We start from the raw sequence: 17542 nt of genomic DNA, 5'->3' as shown, positions 1-17542 counted from the left end.
AGTTTTTCTTTCTGCCTTGCAATCCAGGCACCAATGATAAATTATGTTTTAAGACATATGTTTATGCTAGGCCATCAACTTTCAATGATTAATATATCAACTAATCTGAGACTTTTGATGTTTGTCTGAAAATTTACTAATACCGGTAATTGTATAGTCTCACTTTTTTGAAGTAAAGAGAGTTTATCTTGCCCCATATACAGTAACAACTATAAGATTGATCTTTCAGTAATGACTTTATAAATTAGTTTTTTAAAAAGAGGATTTATAAATTGCAGCAATAAAATAAAGTGTAGGCAATAAAAATACGTAAACCACACCATTACATTTATAGTAAAATAGTACAGTACATAGCAGTAATTACTACTCACACTCAGTCATGCCAGTTGCAGAGTATGACATAATTATATAGCTTAAAAAACCAAAAAATTCCGTTGGTTTTATATATGTGAATATATTTACTACACATTCTTGAAAAAGAGCCATTACTGTTTTTAGCCATTCAAAGATAACCTGCAGGATAAAATAAGCATCATACACAACACACTTGGTTGTTAGACAACAGAACAAGCAAGGTGATTCACTGTTGTCATACATGAGAGCCATTGTTGAAGAGAGAGTGGACCCCTAGAAGGCAGTGACTCGAGATAAAAGGCTAATGATAGTATTCTACTCTATTATATTACCAGTTTTTTAAAAGCACCAGATTAAAATCATCTGTGATGCGTATACATCAAAAATTTAAAAGCTCACTCTTTTTGGCAGAATATTAATGTTTTAATATTGCCAGATCTAAACACTAGCGTGGAGAGTTGATTGCGTACTGAAGTGTCTATTGCTGCAGGTGGAAGCTGCTGTCACACTTTATGTAATTGATCTTTTCCTAAATAAGGAGTGGTATTGTACATGTTCTTTGTCAGCATGCCTATGTCGATCAAACACAGGAAGCTCTGCAGTCTACTTTGACTTTATATTGTAGGAAGATAAGTAAATACATCAAGGTAAACAACATTCGATGTGACGTTTATATAAGTAACATTTAAATGTTTTTCATATAAAGACCATCAAGAAACATAATCACAAACGGAACTTTGCACCATACCTCGGTGAGCTCTGTAGACCCTTCTGTTTTGTTGAATGACATGCCTGTGGCAGATTCACTGGCTAGATGGCGCCCAGCCTGTTGCTGCATTCAAATGGTGCCATCTTTCGCCTTTACGGCTGGTGCAGCTACATTGTTATTATGTGTGAGTGAATGTTTCTCGTGAGGAGGGCTTCTATTCTCTTTCTCCCATGTAGAACCCTCATCCTCATCTGAGTTCACCTCTGTTATACCACGATTTTATGTCCAAGAGAATAAAACTGAATAAAAAAAACAAAAATGCTAAACTTTACAAATACTACAAATTTACATTGGTGGTTACAGACTCAAATTAAATGTATGTTGTTATTCTGTAATAGTAGCAACAAAAGCAGCTCACAACTCAAAATGGTAAATCCATGAAGGGTGCGGATTCGAACCTGCAGTAGTCAGCAGTTCTTACCACTACACCACCCAAGCAGTTGTGTCAGTCATACCCTAACCCAATTTCTTTTTCTTTGGTTATATTCTTGAATAAAAGCACACTTGTTTTGTAATACTTGTACCTTTCGTGAAAGTGTTTATTTGATATTTGGACTTCAGTCTTCACACATTATACACTTCATGTCAAAATTTTGTCATTAGTAGTATAACATGAAAAAAAATTGTTTTAGGTATGTGTTCAACATTTCTTGCCTTGCATTTCCTGTCATCCTACATTTACCCAGATTGTTTTAGACACGGAACACACATGAAATGCATGTGTTCCAAATAACAATATATTATTTATCCTATACAACTCCAGGCACCTCACACCCAGGTAAGCAGACTTGAGCTGGGAGAACGTTTTGTCCAACTTGAGCTGCGGCGGTGGGAGGATGGGATAGCAGGCTGTTGCTGCTTGAGCTGATTGACACATTTGCAAAACAAAAGATGCTGATGGAGAGGTGCGAAGGAATTTAAGGTGGCCTGGGATTACAACTTTTTTCGTACACTGTAAAATTGTTTTGTTGTAATTTTACAGTAAAATACTGGCAGCAGAGTTGCCAGCCACTTACTGTACTTTTACAGTGAGGCTGCTGTAATGAACATTTACACTGTAATTTCATAATACAGTATGATACTGCAATATTATTGTACAATACTGTGTTATGAAATTACAGTGTAATGTTCATTATAGCAGCTTCACTGTAAAAGTACAGTAAGTGGCTGGCAACTCTGCTGCCAGTATTTTACTGTAAAATTACAAGGAAATTTTTACTGTAAAATTACATGAGAAAATGTTAGTTATAAAGCTGTATTTTCTACAGTTATGTATTGTATTTTTACAGTGGTCATACTGTAAATACCATTTTATTGTGTCACTACAGCATTGATAAGGACATTATATTGCAATATTTACTGACAGATTAATTAAAATGTAAACAAATAATGCTTCTTTCATTTGAAACATTCCAATAAACATTTATTTTTAAGATCTTGCTTAGCTTTTTACATTAACACTTTTTTTTATAGTTAGCAGTCTTTCATTATTTCAGATAAACACAAATGGTTGCAACAGAGGTGGGAAACACTGGACAATAAACTCAGTACTAAATTTAAAAGTAGCGCCAATGTTGACTTTCACATTAAAATAGAATATGAACACCATGTTAGACAAAAATTGCCTAAACTGTCAAAATTAAAAGTGAACAAAGTGGTCTTGGATGAACTCAGACCAAATTCCATTCAAAGTCCATTATCTTACAAAGTGGATAGGAAAAATGAGGGTTTACTGCGTTCTTATTATGGACTACTTGGCTAGTCTTCTTGGATGTAGCTTTTCCTTGGTTGGCCTTGGACATTTGTTTAGGGTTAATGTCAATAAATCATCTAAATGACAAAAAGAAAGAAAAACACATCTACTTAATTGTTTATAAAATAAAAATCATTCACTTTGTCATGACTGCAATGGTTCCTCTTCAGGTTCATGTGGCAAAGTGAACACATAACCCTCTTCAAAACTTTTATCCAATTTAATTTATAGAAAAAATATCATGGTTTGTGTCAGGGTGGTTAATAGTGTGTTACAAAAGTATAATAGGGCATGAGAGGGAGAATAAGCTTACTGTATGTCTAAGAGTAATGTGCAAACATTTTACAGGCAGTGTGTAATAAAGTCTGATGGAAGTGTAAGTCAGTTTTAATGAAAATGTATGCATGGAATAAGCCAATATTTTACCTTTGAACAAAATCAAGGGTGCATGCGGTCTCTTCCTATATTGGAGGTTGAAATTGTAACATGAAGCAAACACAGCAGCATGGCCACAGACAAAGCTGGGTTGCGTTCCCTCACGTACAACGTGACCTCCAATGCTCACCATCCACTGCTGGTTGCTTAGAGTTTGACCTGAAAATAAAAATTACAAAACTACATTCATTACTCTGTAAAGAGTACTCTGAAACATAAGAAACTTTTATCAGGTGCAGTTACAGTGGTGTGAAAAACTATTTGCCCCCTTCCTGATTTCTTATTCTTTTGCATGTTTGTCACACAAAATGTTTCTGATCATCAAACACATTTAACCATTAGTCAAATATAACACAAGTAAACACAAAATGCAGTTTGTAAATAGTGGTTTTTATTATTTAGGGAGAAAAAAAAATCCAAACCTACATGGCCCTGTGTGAAAAAGTAATTGCCCCCTGAACCTAATAACTGGTTGGGCCACCCTTAGCAGCAATAACTGCAATCAAGCATTTGCGATAACTTGCAATGAGTCTTTTACAGCGCTCTGGAGAATTTTGGCCCACTCATCTTTGCAAAATTGTTGTAATTCAGCTTTATTTGAGGGTTTTCTAGCATGAACCGTCTTTTTAAGGTCATGCCATAGCATCTCAATTGGATTCAGGTCAGGACTTTGACTAGGCCACTCCAAAGTCTTCATTTTTTTTTTCTTCAGCCATTCAGAGGTGTATTTGCTGGTGTGTTTTGGGTCATTGTCCTGTTGCAGCACCCAAGATCACTTCAGCTTGAGTTGACGAACAGATGGCCGGACATTCTCCTTCAGGATTTTTTTGGGTAGACAGTAGAATTCATGGTTCCATCTATCACAGCAAGCCTTCCAGGTCCTGAAGCAGCAAAACAACCCCAGACCATCACACTACCACCACCATATTTTACTGTTGGTATGATGTTCTTTTTCTGAAATGCTGTGTTCCTTTTACGCAGATGTAACGGGACATTTGCCTTCCAAAAAGTTCACCTTTTGTCTCATCAGTCCACAAGGTATTTTCCCAAAGTCTTGGCAATCATTGAGATGTTTCTTAGCAAAATTGAGACGAGCCCTAATGTTCTTTTTGCTTAACAGTGGTTTGCGTCTTGGAATCTGCCATGCAGGCCGTTTTTTGCCCAGTCTCTTTCTTATGGTGGAGTCGTGAACACTGACCTTAATTGAGGCAAGTGAGGCCTGCAGTTCTTTAGACGTTGTCCTGGGGTCTTTTGTGACCTCTCGGATGAGTCGTCTCTACGCTCTTGGGGTAATTTTGGTCAGCCGGCCACTCCTGGGAAGGTTCACCACTGTTCCATGTTTTTGCCATTTGTGGATAATGGCTCTCACTGTGGTTCGCTGGAGTCCCAAAGCTTTAGAAATGGCTTTATAACCTTTACCAGACTGATAGATCTCAATTACTTCTGTTCTCATTTGTTCCTGAATTTCTTTGGATCTTGGCATGATGTCTAGCTTTTGAGGTGCTTTTGGTCTACTTCTCTGTGTCAGGCAGCTCCTATTTAAGTGATTTCTTGATTGAAACAGGTGTGTGCAGTAATCAGGCCTGGGGGTGGCTACGGAAAATTGAACTCAGGTGTGATACACCACAGTTAGGTTATTTTTTTAACAAGGGGGCAATTACTTTTTCACACAGGGCCATGTAGGTTTGGATTTTTTTTCTCCCCTAAATAATAAAAACCATCATTTAAAAACTGCAATTTTGTGTTTACTTGTGTTATATTTGACTAATGGTTAAATGTGTTTGATGATCAGAAACATTTTGTGTGACAAACATGCAAAAGAATAAGAAATCAGGAAGGGGGCAAATAGTTTTTCACACCACTGTAGATATCTGCACTATTATGTCTACATACCAAGAATTATAATTCAAGGAGTATCAGGCAAGTTGAGTGTTCCTTGGACATCTGCTGAAGTGGCAAATGCCTGAAGTAAAAGGAAAAAAAACCTGACACAGCATGCAAACAGACATTACAACATATAAGTCACACATGCAATCATACATATGATTTTCAAAAAATATTTAACTCACATCTGTTTGACGCATGAGTCTATCCATTTTCTTACTGAGGAGCCTGAGGAGCTCATTTGTGGTGAATTTTGAGGAGAGCTAGGTCAAACTAATTACTGAACCAAAATGATGCTTCTTTGTTAAATGCAGCACAACATAATTAGCTTATTGTCTGACTTAACCATGATCTTTCCAGGTGCTGAGCAGTTTTTGGCACTGGACAGGTTGTATGAACTCTCAAGATGTCCTCTTCTTTCATGTACATTAAATCTTCAACTCCTAAGCCTACACATTTCTCAACTGACTGATTGAGTGGCTCCTCAGGAAGACTTGGTATTACTCACAGTAAGGTTTGCTTAATCTCTTTTTGTAACTCAGACATCATTCTAGTAATGGAAAAGAATGATGAAGAACCATTACAGACAGACTACACAAGGAGTATTCAGGCAAAGGCAGGCAGATTATTTTGATTAATGCATAAGTGACCCAAATTTTGTGATGTCAATCAGTGAACTCCCTGATCTACAAGAAAGATATTTCTTTGTGACAACATGTACATTGGAATTGCCGTGAATGAGAATCGACTGAATTTTCCCAGATATAACACCTTCATCATTTCTGTCCAGAACAATATGCATGTTCTTTTTGTAAAGTGTTTCTTGACTAGAATGTTTGTCGGCCAATCTCACAATATCTGCAAAAGTTGCTACTCCTACTAAAATTTGCAACAGGTCCACCAATGTAGAGTGAGCTGAGACTGTCTCCTGCTCTGACACACAATGTACTTTTGTGCATTTGTATATCACTGTAGCAGTGAAGGCTAAGTCTTGACCCAAGTATTTAAAATCCTGCACAACAAAACTAATTGCATGTGGTCAATACTTGACCTACAGAGAAGTAACAGGATTGCAAGCATGACATAAACAGCAAGAATCTCATGTTTTTTCTTTCTAAGTCAATTGGCAGCTTCAAAGGCAGCATGATATAAGATTAAACCTAACGATTCTGAATCAGTATTAACACACTGTTTTCATAAATGTATCTGCCATCCCAAACATCACAGAGAATATATTTTGTTCTGATTTCAGCTTTTGTTTCCTTATATTGTTTCCTGAATAATAAAAAAAGTGCTTCTAAAGTTTGTTTAATAGGAATGTATTGAGCAAAGTTTTCCTTGCATGATTCATTTTTTCTAAGGTAGATGGATACATGATCCATAAAAAGACTTCCTCCACTGATTTGTTTTTAGTGCATGGATATTGCAAATCTGGGAAAGATCTTCAGCTTTCATAACATCAATAACCATCTTTATATAATTTTCTGAAATTCCAAAGTAGTCCATTTTTCATTTAGTTTGTGTAACAAATGTGACTGGTTAATGTCATGTATGGCCAGCAACCACTAGGTATATATCTGACACCTCAGCACCATCACTGGAGTCTGTCCTGACCTCACGCCGTGTATTCAAGAGTTCATCCACATCACTACAAGATGTGTACATCTACACTGGAACATTTGACTCTAGAATGTTATGACATAACCTTTCCACTTAACAGTTTCAATGATTTCTGGATAAATGAGATGTATTTCGGATATCATAGAAAACCATTAAATCTAAAAGGATAAGACACCGTGGTTGTGACGATGCGGGTTTGTGCATTGGTCCCATCTTCTGTCCGGGAGCCCTTGAACCTGTCACCGTCTGTAATGCTACCGATGAGCTAGGCAGTGAGGCAACAACAATGGAGCAAGGGTATGGTGTATAAAAGTGCCAAGTGCTTTTATGAAAACAACAGAACAAAGCAGTGTTCAAATTAAATAAAGTGCAGTAATTCAAATAGTCTTCAAATAAATAAATAATCCATAAAAACAATTGTGAAATGTGGAGGTTAAAATCCATTAGAAAAAACAACCTTTAAAACAATGAGGTTAAAACCATACAGAAAGCAGTCTTTTAAAACATTACAAGCCCGGTGTCTTCTACCTGGTGGCTCCCCTACTTCTTCCGTCTGGACTTCTCAATAGGTGAGTCGCCTTACATGCAGCTGACCATCTCTGTGCCTGCTTCAGCTGTTTGGATTGCCTCACCGATCCCTGGCTCCGGTAGGCTCCTCCTGACAGCGACTTGAGATTCCCCAATGACCAGGGCTCTCACGCTGGGGAAACCATGTCCCAAGTCCCGACTCCCGCTGCCTTCCACAGAGAGTCATCAGCCTTCCGGCTGAGTTTATAGTGAAGAACGGGAGTGACCACTACCACTACTCCCGGGTGTCGGCCCAACACCCAGGCTACCTGTACAGCTGCACCCGAGCCTGCATTCGCTCGCTCGCTCTCCCGCACTGGCTTTTTCTCTCTCTACTTTCTGCTTTCTTTTTGAAACCTCGGTTCGTTTCTCTCCTTTTTCTTTTTCCCCTCTAGCCGCCTCTTGCTTCTATTTATTAAGAGAGCATGGCAGCTGTGGCAAACCAGCAGCCCCAGTAACAATCACAGATGCGGGACGTTTCTCACCTGTGCACTAAGGTGAGAAACGCCCACATCGCGAATCGCCCTGAGAACCGCTTCAGCCACACAATCACCACGCCCCTTCACCAAGCCGCGAGCGCGGTGCTTATTTATTTAAAACTGGCCTTTGCTGTGGACCCGCTATACCACATTCCACCCCCCATAAGCCTCCAGCTGCATGGGATGGCTCCACGCCACTGCCAACCCTGTGCAACTGTAGCCCAGGTCCACAGCTCGGCCATACTACAACTACACTGCACTAAAATAAATAAAAGCACTAAAACAAAGCCCACAATAAAACCATCCCAAGCCCCCTTCATAAATACAGGACATTAAAAGAATAAGAACTTTTAAAAGACAAATAAAACAATCAATAAATAAATGTCCATAAAAAAGCTCTGTCCATTAAAATGTCCTTCTCCGGCTTGGGTCCGTGGGTTCTTTAAATGTCTGGCACCAATACCACTTGCTGCTCAGTCTCCTCTTCTGTCCCCACTTCTAGCTCATCCCACCGCTGCCACCAAATGTGACGATGCGGGTTCGCTGCATGCTCCCCCGCACTGACTTTCTCCTGCTATTGCATCTTCCTGCTCTCCTGCAACCTCCGGGTTTCTTTCACCTGTTGTCTCTCTTTTCCTTATTTCTGCCTCGCGCTTCTATTTATTAAGAGAGCATGGCAGCTGTGGCAAATCAGCAGCCCCAGTAACAATCACAGATGCGGGCGGTTTCTCACCTGTGCACTAAGGTGAGAAACGCCCACATCGCAAATCGCCCTGAGAACCGCTTCAGCCACACAACCACCACGCCCCTTCACCAAGCTGCGAGCACGGTGCTTATTTATTTAAAACTGGCCTTTGATGGGAGCTGTGGACCAGCTATACCACATTCCACTCCCATAAGCCTCCAGCTGCACGGTAAGGCTCCACGCCACTGCCAACCCTGTGCAACTGTAGCCCAGGTCCACAGCTCAGCCATACTACAACTACACTGCACTAAAATAAATAAAAGCACTAAAACAAAGCCCACAATAAAACCATCCCAAGCCCCCTTCATAAATACAGGACATTAAAAGAATAAGAACTTTTAAAAGACAAATAAAACAATCAATAAATAAATGTCCATAAAAAAGCTCTGTCCATTAAAATGTCCTTCTCCAGCTTGGGTCCGTGGGTTCTTTAAAAGTCTGGCACTAATCCCACTTGCTGCTCAGTCTCCTCTTCTGTCCCCACTTCTAGCTCATCCCACCACTGCCACCAAATTTGACGATGCGGGTTCGCTGCATGCTCCCCCGCACTGACTTTCTCCTGCTATTGCAGCTTCCTACTCTCCTGCAACCTCCGGGTTTCTTTCACCTGTTGTCTCTCTTTTCCTTATTTCCGCCTCTCGCTTCTATTTATTAAGAGAGCATGGCAGCTGTGGCAAATCAGCAGCCCCAGTAACAATCACAGATGCGGGCGGTTTCTCACCTGTCCACTAAGGTGAGAAATACCCACATCGCGAATCGCCCTGAGAACCGCTTCAGCCACACAACCACCATGCCCCTTCACCAAGCTGTGAGCACGGTGCTTATTTATTTAAAACTGGCCTTTGATGGGAGCTGTGGACCCGCTATACCACATTCCACCCCCCATAAGCCTCCAGCTGTACGGAAAGGCTCCACGCCACTGCCAACCCTGTGCAACTGTAGCCCAGGTCCACAGCTCGGCCATACTACAACTACACTGCACTAAAATAAATAAAAGCACTAAAACAAAGCCCACAATAAAACCATCACAAGTTCCCTTCATAAATACAGGACATTAAAAGAATAAGAACTTTTAAAAGACAAATAAAACAATCAATAAATAAATGTCAATATAAAAGCTCTGTCCATTAAAATGTCCTTCTCCGGCTTGGGTCTGTGGGTTCTTTAAAAGTCTGGCACCAATCCCACTTGCTGCTCAGTCCCCTCTTCTATCCCCACTTCTAGCTCATCCCACCACTGCCACGTGATGTGACGATGCGGGTTCACTGCATGCTCCCCCGCACTGACTTTCTCCTGCTATTGCAGCTTCCTGCTCTCCTGCAACCTCTGGGTTTCTTTCACCTGTTGTCTCTCTTTTCCTTATTTCTGCCTCGCACTTCTATTTATTAAGAGGGCATGGCAGCTGTGGTAAATCAGCAGCCCCAGTAACAATCACGGATGCGGGCGGTTTCTCACCTGTGCACTATGGTGAGAAACGCCCATATTGCAAATCGCCCTGAGAACTGCTTCAGCCACACAACCACCACGCCCCTTCACCAAGCCACGAGCGCGGTGCTTATTTATTTAAAACTGGCCTTTGATGGGAGCTGTGGACCCGCTATACCACAGTGATGTGTTTAATTTGAGACTTCAGCTGAGCAAAGAAGCTTTTTAAAACGCCAATTTTTGTTTGGCACAAATAAATGTAAAAGACTAAGTTGGAAGCATCAAGTTCTAGGTCGGTCTGTGTTTACAGACAGCTTTGCTGTTCCCCCTGTTATAGTCTCTGTTTATTATATAGGACTTGAAAGCTGTTAACTTTCTAAAAGGATCTACAACAATCTGGAAGGCCACATTTAAAATCAGTATTAGGAACATGACTATAAATTTTAATATGCTGACAAAACGGCAATATTGTTTCAAAATCATGATCACAGACTTGACACAGCAGCATTTTAGGTTCAGTTGTATAATCTGTTTAAGTCAGAAAAATATGCAACAACTCATTGCTTTAAGAAGGTTCCTTAGTTGACACTAACTGGCAACAAACAGCTAAGCTGCCACAACTGCTTTGACAAACTTTAAAGTTTCCTGAGTTGAAAGAGTTTGGGACTCATGTACTGCGTGCAAAACCACTCTGTCCTTCTGTGTAAAATGATAGAGCGCTGTAACATCTATTATTTTATAATGTCTGGATGTCTAGCTGACATTTTACTTTAGAATGAATGTATCCGGTCTAATGACACACTGAGCAAAAACATATATGCAGAGTACTTAGTGCTAAGTTAAAAATAAAGATATTGTTTAAACATTAACTGGACAAAATGGCTTTCCACTACAAGCAGGGCAAAATAGTTGTGCGGGCTATACAGGCTACTTTAAGTACAAACTAATAAAGTTACACAATTATATACGAGTACACATACAAACACAAATGCCGAGGATGTGAAACAATTGACAAATGAATAACTAACGAACTCACTCACGTAGACAAAAAAAAAAAGTTTAAAAAAATGCACAAAAAATAAAAGAGACAGAAGCTCACCAAGTGAAAACGGCAATGAATTGTTTCTGGAACTTTCCATTCTCCCACCTCACACGCTGTTCCCCGACTTGCCCAACAATGGAAAGTGCAAAACGAATAATAATAAAAATAAATGAACTGAATAGGCGAAGTGATAAAAAGATAACTAATTATAAGCTGTAATATAATTAACAGGACGTAGAGAAGTTCTAAAAGTTCTAATGTGATTTTCTGAACTAAAACCTCTGCTCAGCTTGCACCGCTCATACTTCCTTGTCACAAACCAATCCCAGAATGCCTTGCTTGTCCAGTATGTTACTGTATCTTAACTAGTTTACAGTATGTTACTGTATTTTTGTTATATTACTGTATTAAGTTTTGAAAACGGCTCTCTGCTGTAGATGTACAGCCATTCTTTAAAATATTACAGCATGTTACTGTGTAAACAAAATACAGGAAATTACTGTAGGAAACTCACTGTAAATTTACAGCAATTCTTTACAGTGTAGGTTTCAGGGATTCTAATGTTAATATTCCAGATCTTCTCCTCATTTTTTGCATTTTTCCTAACTTTCTGTGTGAAGCCAAGCTTGTCAGTTTTTACATTAATCCATTATTTCATAACTCCTGTAAACAGACTTTTCTGTGCTGTTTTCCAGGTGTCTTATATGAGTAATCAGACTTTGTTATTGCTTATGCCTGTGTACAAAACCAGAATTAGGCAAGTAACTGGACTGATCTTGCCTGTAGTCAGTTAATCATAGCTGAGACATTGAGTTATATTCACTGACTTATCATTTAAATATGTGAAATATGGGCTCATATTCATCACATGTTAAGGTTTATACTAGTGAACTTTAGTTTGTCTTCAAAAACCAAATGAATGATACAAATGTGCAGATTCATATTCAGCCAAAACGTATGTTGTTTTTTTCCCTGTCCAGCTAACTGCATGTTTTGCCAATTATGTGTCTCTGTTAACACAGTATGTGTTGTACTATATGTGTTGTACTAATGAGGAGGTGTGATTGTGCTTCAAAGCATTGAAACACTAAATACATTTGATTTTGGTATTAATAAATAGAGCAGTTGATTCATTGCCAGTGTATACACACCAAATGGCCGCTTCGTTTTAAACTTGCCTTGTTTTTTACATGATGCAACTGTCCTGTATGTGAAACAGTAGATGTGTGCTTGGTTCCTCTATGACCCTTAACTGTATATTCTGGTTAGACTTGCTTTTTATAATCAGAGGATGAATATGAAACATCTCTTCCTTTTTTGAACCTCTGTTGGACACTGTATTAAAAACTGATTAATCTTCTCTTAATCATTTTATCTCCTTTTAGAAATTTGTAATGCTTGAAGTTAAAAATTTCAGCTCACATCTAATCATTCAATCACGCTTGCAGCATGAACAAATTGTTTTCTGTTCTAACTCCATAATGAAATAATTGTGGCAATAACAAAAGCCTATGTATGAGAGTGTGTGTGTTTTTCCCTTTTCAGACATGAGTTTATCAGTTTCATTTTTTTGACATTTGTTAATGCAGTACTTTATCATCACCAATGATAACCACTTTCATATGTAGATTGTACTTACTTATTTTTCATGTATTTTTGTGTTTTCCGAAATACTTTCTTTACTTGCAACCATGCATAAGTTCATACTGACTTTTATTCAGTACTATCGATAATGTAAAAAGGTTAGTACTGTTATGTTTTTGACATTTTGCCATCTATTTAGTACCGAAGTATTGGTTCTGGTGACAGATTGAACACGTTGTCCTAGTGAGCATATGGCTTCAAAGGACTTTATATGAAAATTAAAATACTCTGCTAAAAATAGTTATACAGTTGATGGCACTCTTTTCACAAATTTTAGTTTACATAATTACTATGGTTGCTGTTAAATTAATTGCATGATTAAAATTTATAACTAAAATTAACTGCATATTAATTGAAATTTTACTTGTATTTATTTCAAGCATATTCATATTTTTTATAAAGCAGAAATAAATAATTACTTTCTAATACAGTTGGGATTGGTTCCAGCAGACCCCGTGACCCTGTGTTTGGATATGGCGGGTTGGAAAATGACTGACTGACTGACTTGTCTAATCACATTAAATTATTCCAGTTAGTTTGTTGAGCAGTTTTGTGCAACAGAATCAGTTACTCAAATTGTGAAACATCAATCTGTTAACAGGCCAAAGTAATTTTTTAAAAAATATTTTAAGCCACACACTTAAGTCCGACTCCTGTTCAAATTAGTATTGCACTTTAAATGGTTCTGTCAATAATACTGTCTTTAAAATGATATGAAGATGAAATATAAGGCATTATTGATTTGGCCAATTGCTAAAGCACACCTATTTATTTACACTGTTTGTTCAAGGGATGCTGTTTTCTTTATTAACAACATATCCAGATACAGAAAGCAAACATCCACAAGGGAACAGTGTCTGGAAATGTTATTGTTTTTAAAAGTAACTTAGTTGCATTACTTGTTCCTTACAAAAAAAAAAACTTTTATAATATTGTTAAGTATTATAAAATATCTGTTACAGTGCATTACATTTGTATTACTTTCCCTTTTAATATTGATGAGAGCCTCACAGGTAATCAGAATAAATCAAGTTAATCAAGTGTAAAAAGAATATTCATTACTACTCCATTCTAGGTTAGTATGAGGACATAAAGCAGGATTCAGTGATGTTCATTTCATTATGTAGCTTTTAGTGCTCCTTATTTTAAGCCTTTTTATTTCTTAGGGTGTCCATTCTAGCTTTGTGTACAATAGAATAAAAATGTATTTTAAATTTAAATGTAGTGGTCAACTACTGTTTAATTGAGAAAATATGTTTATTCCTTCATGTGTTGTGAAGTAAAGATCCACCCCCTTTTTCATTCCTCAATGCAGACTCCTAAATTTCATGGTATAAACATTAGCTGCTACACCACCATATCACTATTTCAAAATATCTATTCAATTAACTTTTTTAAAATTAAACTGATACTTTTTCTATTGGTATCTGTTACTGGATTGAATGCAGCACACTCTTTTCTTATTTGCTGTGCGAGTGAGCCCTGGTTCTTGCCTTACACCCAGTGCTGCTGCGATGATCACTGGCTCCCTATAACTTTTGTTCTGGACTTTTCATTTGATTGAAGTCAATGCATGTGCTTATCCTCTGCATCACTAGATCACTGTACATCACCAGACAGCCAGAGCACATGTGTGTATAATGTGACAAAAAATAATTTCTCAGTTTTACTCTGCTATTAACATAATTTAAAATTTCAGCTGTTATATTTTTATGCTGTAAGGTTTAACAATTTATGCTTATTCTGTCAAATTGCTCAAGGGTTCTGAGCTGTTACACAGTGAAAAGATCAATACAAAAATATATTTAGGTGATTTTATTACACTGTAATGAATCTTTTTATTCTGTTAGAAGTAACAATTTCCATAGACTCCAAATATCAGCCCAATCTTCTCAACTTTTTTTTTTTTGTCTTTGCCTTATTTTTGTGTTGACTGCAAGCTGTTTTTCCTTGTTTCTACAACCTTAGCCTTTAATTTTGCTCTGAAGTGCTGGCATTCCATATGTTTGAGTATGTGGAGTTAAGATGAATATCTGGCTTAAATTAAATAACTATTTCATAAGTTCTGCATGAAACATAATTATTGTTTTCCAGATGTTTTCTGAATATTTCAAATTAGTTGTTCAATTTTTTTCTTTAGGTGAAAGTATCAGTAGTGAAACCTCTAATGGCTACCTCAGTGAAAATGAAGCTATCATACCCTGGCAGTCTTTAGAAGAGGATCAAGATGTCATTTCTCCAAGTGATATTACTACTGATTCATATGGACCCCAAAATCTAATGCATATAAGTCATTTAGCATTGACAGGTATGTAGATTTTGCCACATAAAAACAAAAAGGAGCACAATAGTTGACTATAGATGGTATAGCAGATAGATACTACACCACATGCCTCACCATTTTTTTAGTCTGCTTCTCCAGTTCAGGGTGGCAGGGGGTACATGGTATTTGCCAAGGCTGATTTAGGTGGTGCATCACGTTTATTTAAAACATATATATTGGTGTACCATTTATTCTCAAATTCTGCAGTCTTCTGAATAGTGTTCAAATTAGTATATAGTCCGTTTTCATGGGACCTTATGTAGGGGCAATAGTCAAAACATTGTATTTAACATATATTTTGTGAAACATTTAATTTATTTTTACTCTTGATATTAAAGTTGTTTGTAAATTAGTAGAAAATGAAATAAGATGACTGAAATCAGATGTTTTTAAATGTATGAAACGTATGCATACCAATTCTGTTCTGCACTGTGTGCATATATGAAGGAAACAATAACTTGCAGCCAATAGTTAGTCATATGTTATGTCTCTAATCCACACTTTATTAAGTGTTATCCATCAAAAACTGTGCCTTCAGATATAGTGTAAAGCTTTTGACTAACTTTTGACACTCCATGTTAGTTGTCCAAATATTCTACCTCATCAGATTATCTTTTACATTTTTAGGTTAACTTCTGCTTTGACACTTAAGTAGTTTACCTAAATATGTTTCAAAATTTATGCTGCAGCCTAACATTAAGATTGAAGTTCAGAGAATTTAGTATAACCACCCACAAAGAAAAAAATACTCACGTATAACTTTCGTTGTAAAATATGAACAAGGAGAATCTTCCTGGAAAAGGCCTCTCATTTTTCTTTCCTTTTTATTTTGTAAAAATGCCATATTGTAGACTCAGAAAAACAGGTCACTAAGTCTTATTACTGGTAAGTTCACACATAGTAATTCTTAGCAATATTGTGAGCATTAACTCATCAAATACTGCAGGTTTTTTTGAACAATGCATACTTATAATATGTTCATAATTCTCAAAAAAATTATAAAAGCACTGTATTTTTATTTCTCCGTAAAATGAAGAGAGAGATGATCTCTTCCCACTTAATTGTTTTTATTGTCTTGCATTTATTCAGCTTTGGACAGTGATCCTCATTTAAGCCAGTTTCCTATAGAGATTTAAACAGACACACACAATAAAGAAAATGTATTTTCCCTCCCTGTGTAGCTTTGTTAGACATATCTATATTTTCCCATCTGGCCAGGGGAGTTTCTGCAATGTTTTTGAAGAAATGTTTGGATAGTCAGTTTAAAATCTGTCCAGACCATGGATAAATTAAAGATTGTACAGATTGAATGAGCTGACTTTTGAGCTTAGGTTCCTGAACCAGTAAGACTACAGCACTAATCAGTAGACTCGTGTACTGTACTTAAACAGAGTTGAACAGCCTTGTTGATTGCATTACATGGTTTATACATAGACACAATAAGGGAGTATAGGAGTGTGCTCAGTGATGAGTTGATACCCTATTTGGGTGGTTTTTGATGGTCAAGTTTATGTACAGACACAAGGGAGTTGAGATGTATGGTAAAAGGCCAAATAAGTCTATGTGAGAGACAAGCACAATGTTTCTGATAAAAATAAAAATTGATATTTTTGTTGATATTTCTCTCTATTATAAAAAAAATCCTGGGAAGGAGACTAGGGAGATGAGACGTGATCTTCTCGGAAGACAATTTGATGTCCCGTGAGAGACACTTTGTCACGCAAAGACAATTTGACGTCCCGCTAGAGACACTTTAACGTCACGCGAGACAAGGCAGTAAGACAACATTTAAAACAAGTTAACAGACATCTAACCAAGCAGTTGTTGGAATGCTTTTGGCAGACAGGCATCATGTGCTCCCATCTCTTAAAACAACGATAAGCGACAAGCAGAACACGCAGCTTGCCAGCAGCAGTAGTAAGCCATTAGATGAACCGACCGCTTCTCCTTTGCGTGCGTTTAGCGACCCCCCTCTTTCACAACATGAGTGGCAGAGATGCAAAGTGGCAAAAGGACAGCTGCTGTATAGGCTTTTAATTGATCGACATGCAGCACAACAAAAAGAACATGCAGCTCGCCAGCTGCAGTAGCAGAAAGACAGCAGATGATCCGACGGCATCTCCTTAGCTTGCATTCAGTCGGCCCCTCCTTCACAACACGAGCAGCATTCTACGTCCTTCAAGAAAGATTTAACCATGCCCGGAGCCGGAAATAAAGGACAAGTATTATTTTTACAGAAGTTTTAAAGTAAAAGTGAAAATAATGCATATGTAACAATTCCCATGAAAATAACAATCTCTTTAAATTGTATATTCGGTAAACCAAACCCGGGGCTGGGCAAGCGAAGCGAGCAGGGGGCAGAGCCCCCTAGTTATATTACAGAATTATGTGTTGGCTTTACCATGTTCCAGAAAGGAGTTCAGAACTGGAGCAGTAATTGTATAGTCAGAGACATATTCAAGTGTGGATTATCATTGAAGAGCACTATGTCATTTATATTTA

The 17542-nt window shown here is 37.7% G+C and overlaps 1 protein-coding gene and 1 long non-coding RNA gene across 5 annotated transcripts in view; one reads left to right on the top strand and one right to left on the bottom strand.

Annotated features, from left to right (window-relative positions):
* ralgapa2 (Ral GTPase activating protein catalytic subunit alpha 2) overlaps positions 1 to 17542 on the top strand; it is a 789870-nt gene that overhangs the window by 264138 nt on the left and 508190 nt on the right. For all 4 annotated transcript variants that reach the window (XM_051925541.1, XM_051925545.1, XM_051925542.1 and 1 more), the window contains one exon: positions 14858 to 15025. In XM_051925541.1, coding sequence (XP_051781501.1) covers positions 14858 to 15025 — 168 coding nt within the window. The remainder of the gene's footprint in view (positions 1 to 14857; positions 15026 to 17542) is intronic.
* On the bottom strand, positions 3098 to 5501 carry LOC114642992 (uncharacterized). Its single transcript, XR_003714636.2, has 3 exons — positions 5381 to 5501; positions 5205 to 5274; positions 3098 to 3470 (listed from the first exon to the last, which is right to left on the bottom strand). It is a non-coding gene; the product is annotated as an uncharacterized LOC114642992 (long non-coding RNA).

This window comes from Erpetoichthys calabaricus, chromosome 3 (genome assembly GCF_900747795.2).
Source record: "Erpetoichthys calabaricus chromosome 3, fErpCal1.3, whole genome shotgun sequence".
In the NCBI taxonomy this organism is placed as follows: domain Eukaryota; kingdom Metazoa; phylum Chordata; class Cladistia; order Polypteriformes; family Polypteridae; genus Erpetoichthys; species Erpetoichthys calabaricus.
The sequence above is the reverse complement of the archived record's forward strand: the minus strand, read 5'-3'. Positions and strand labels throughout refer to the sequence as shown.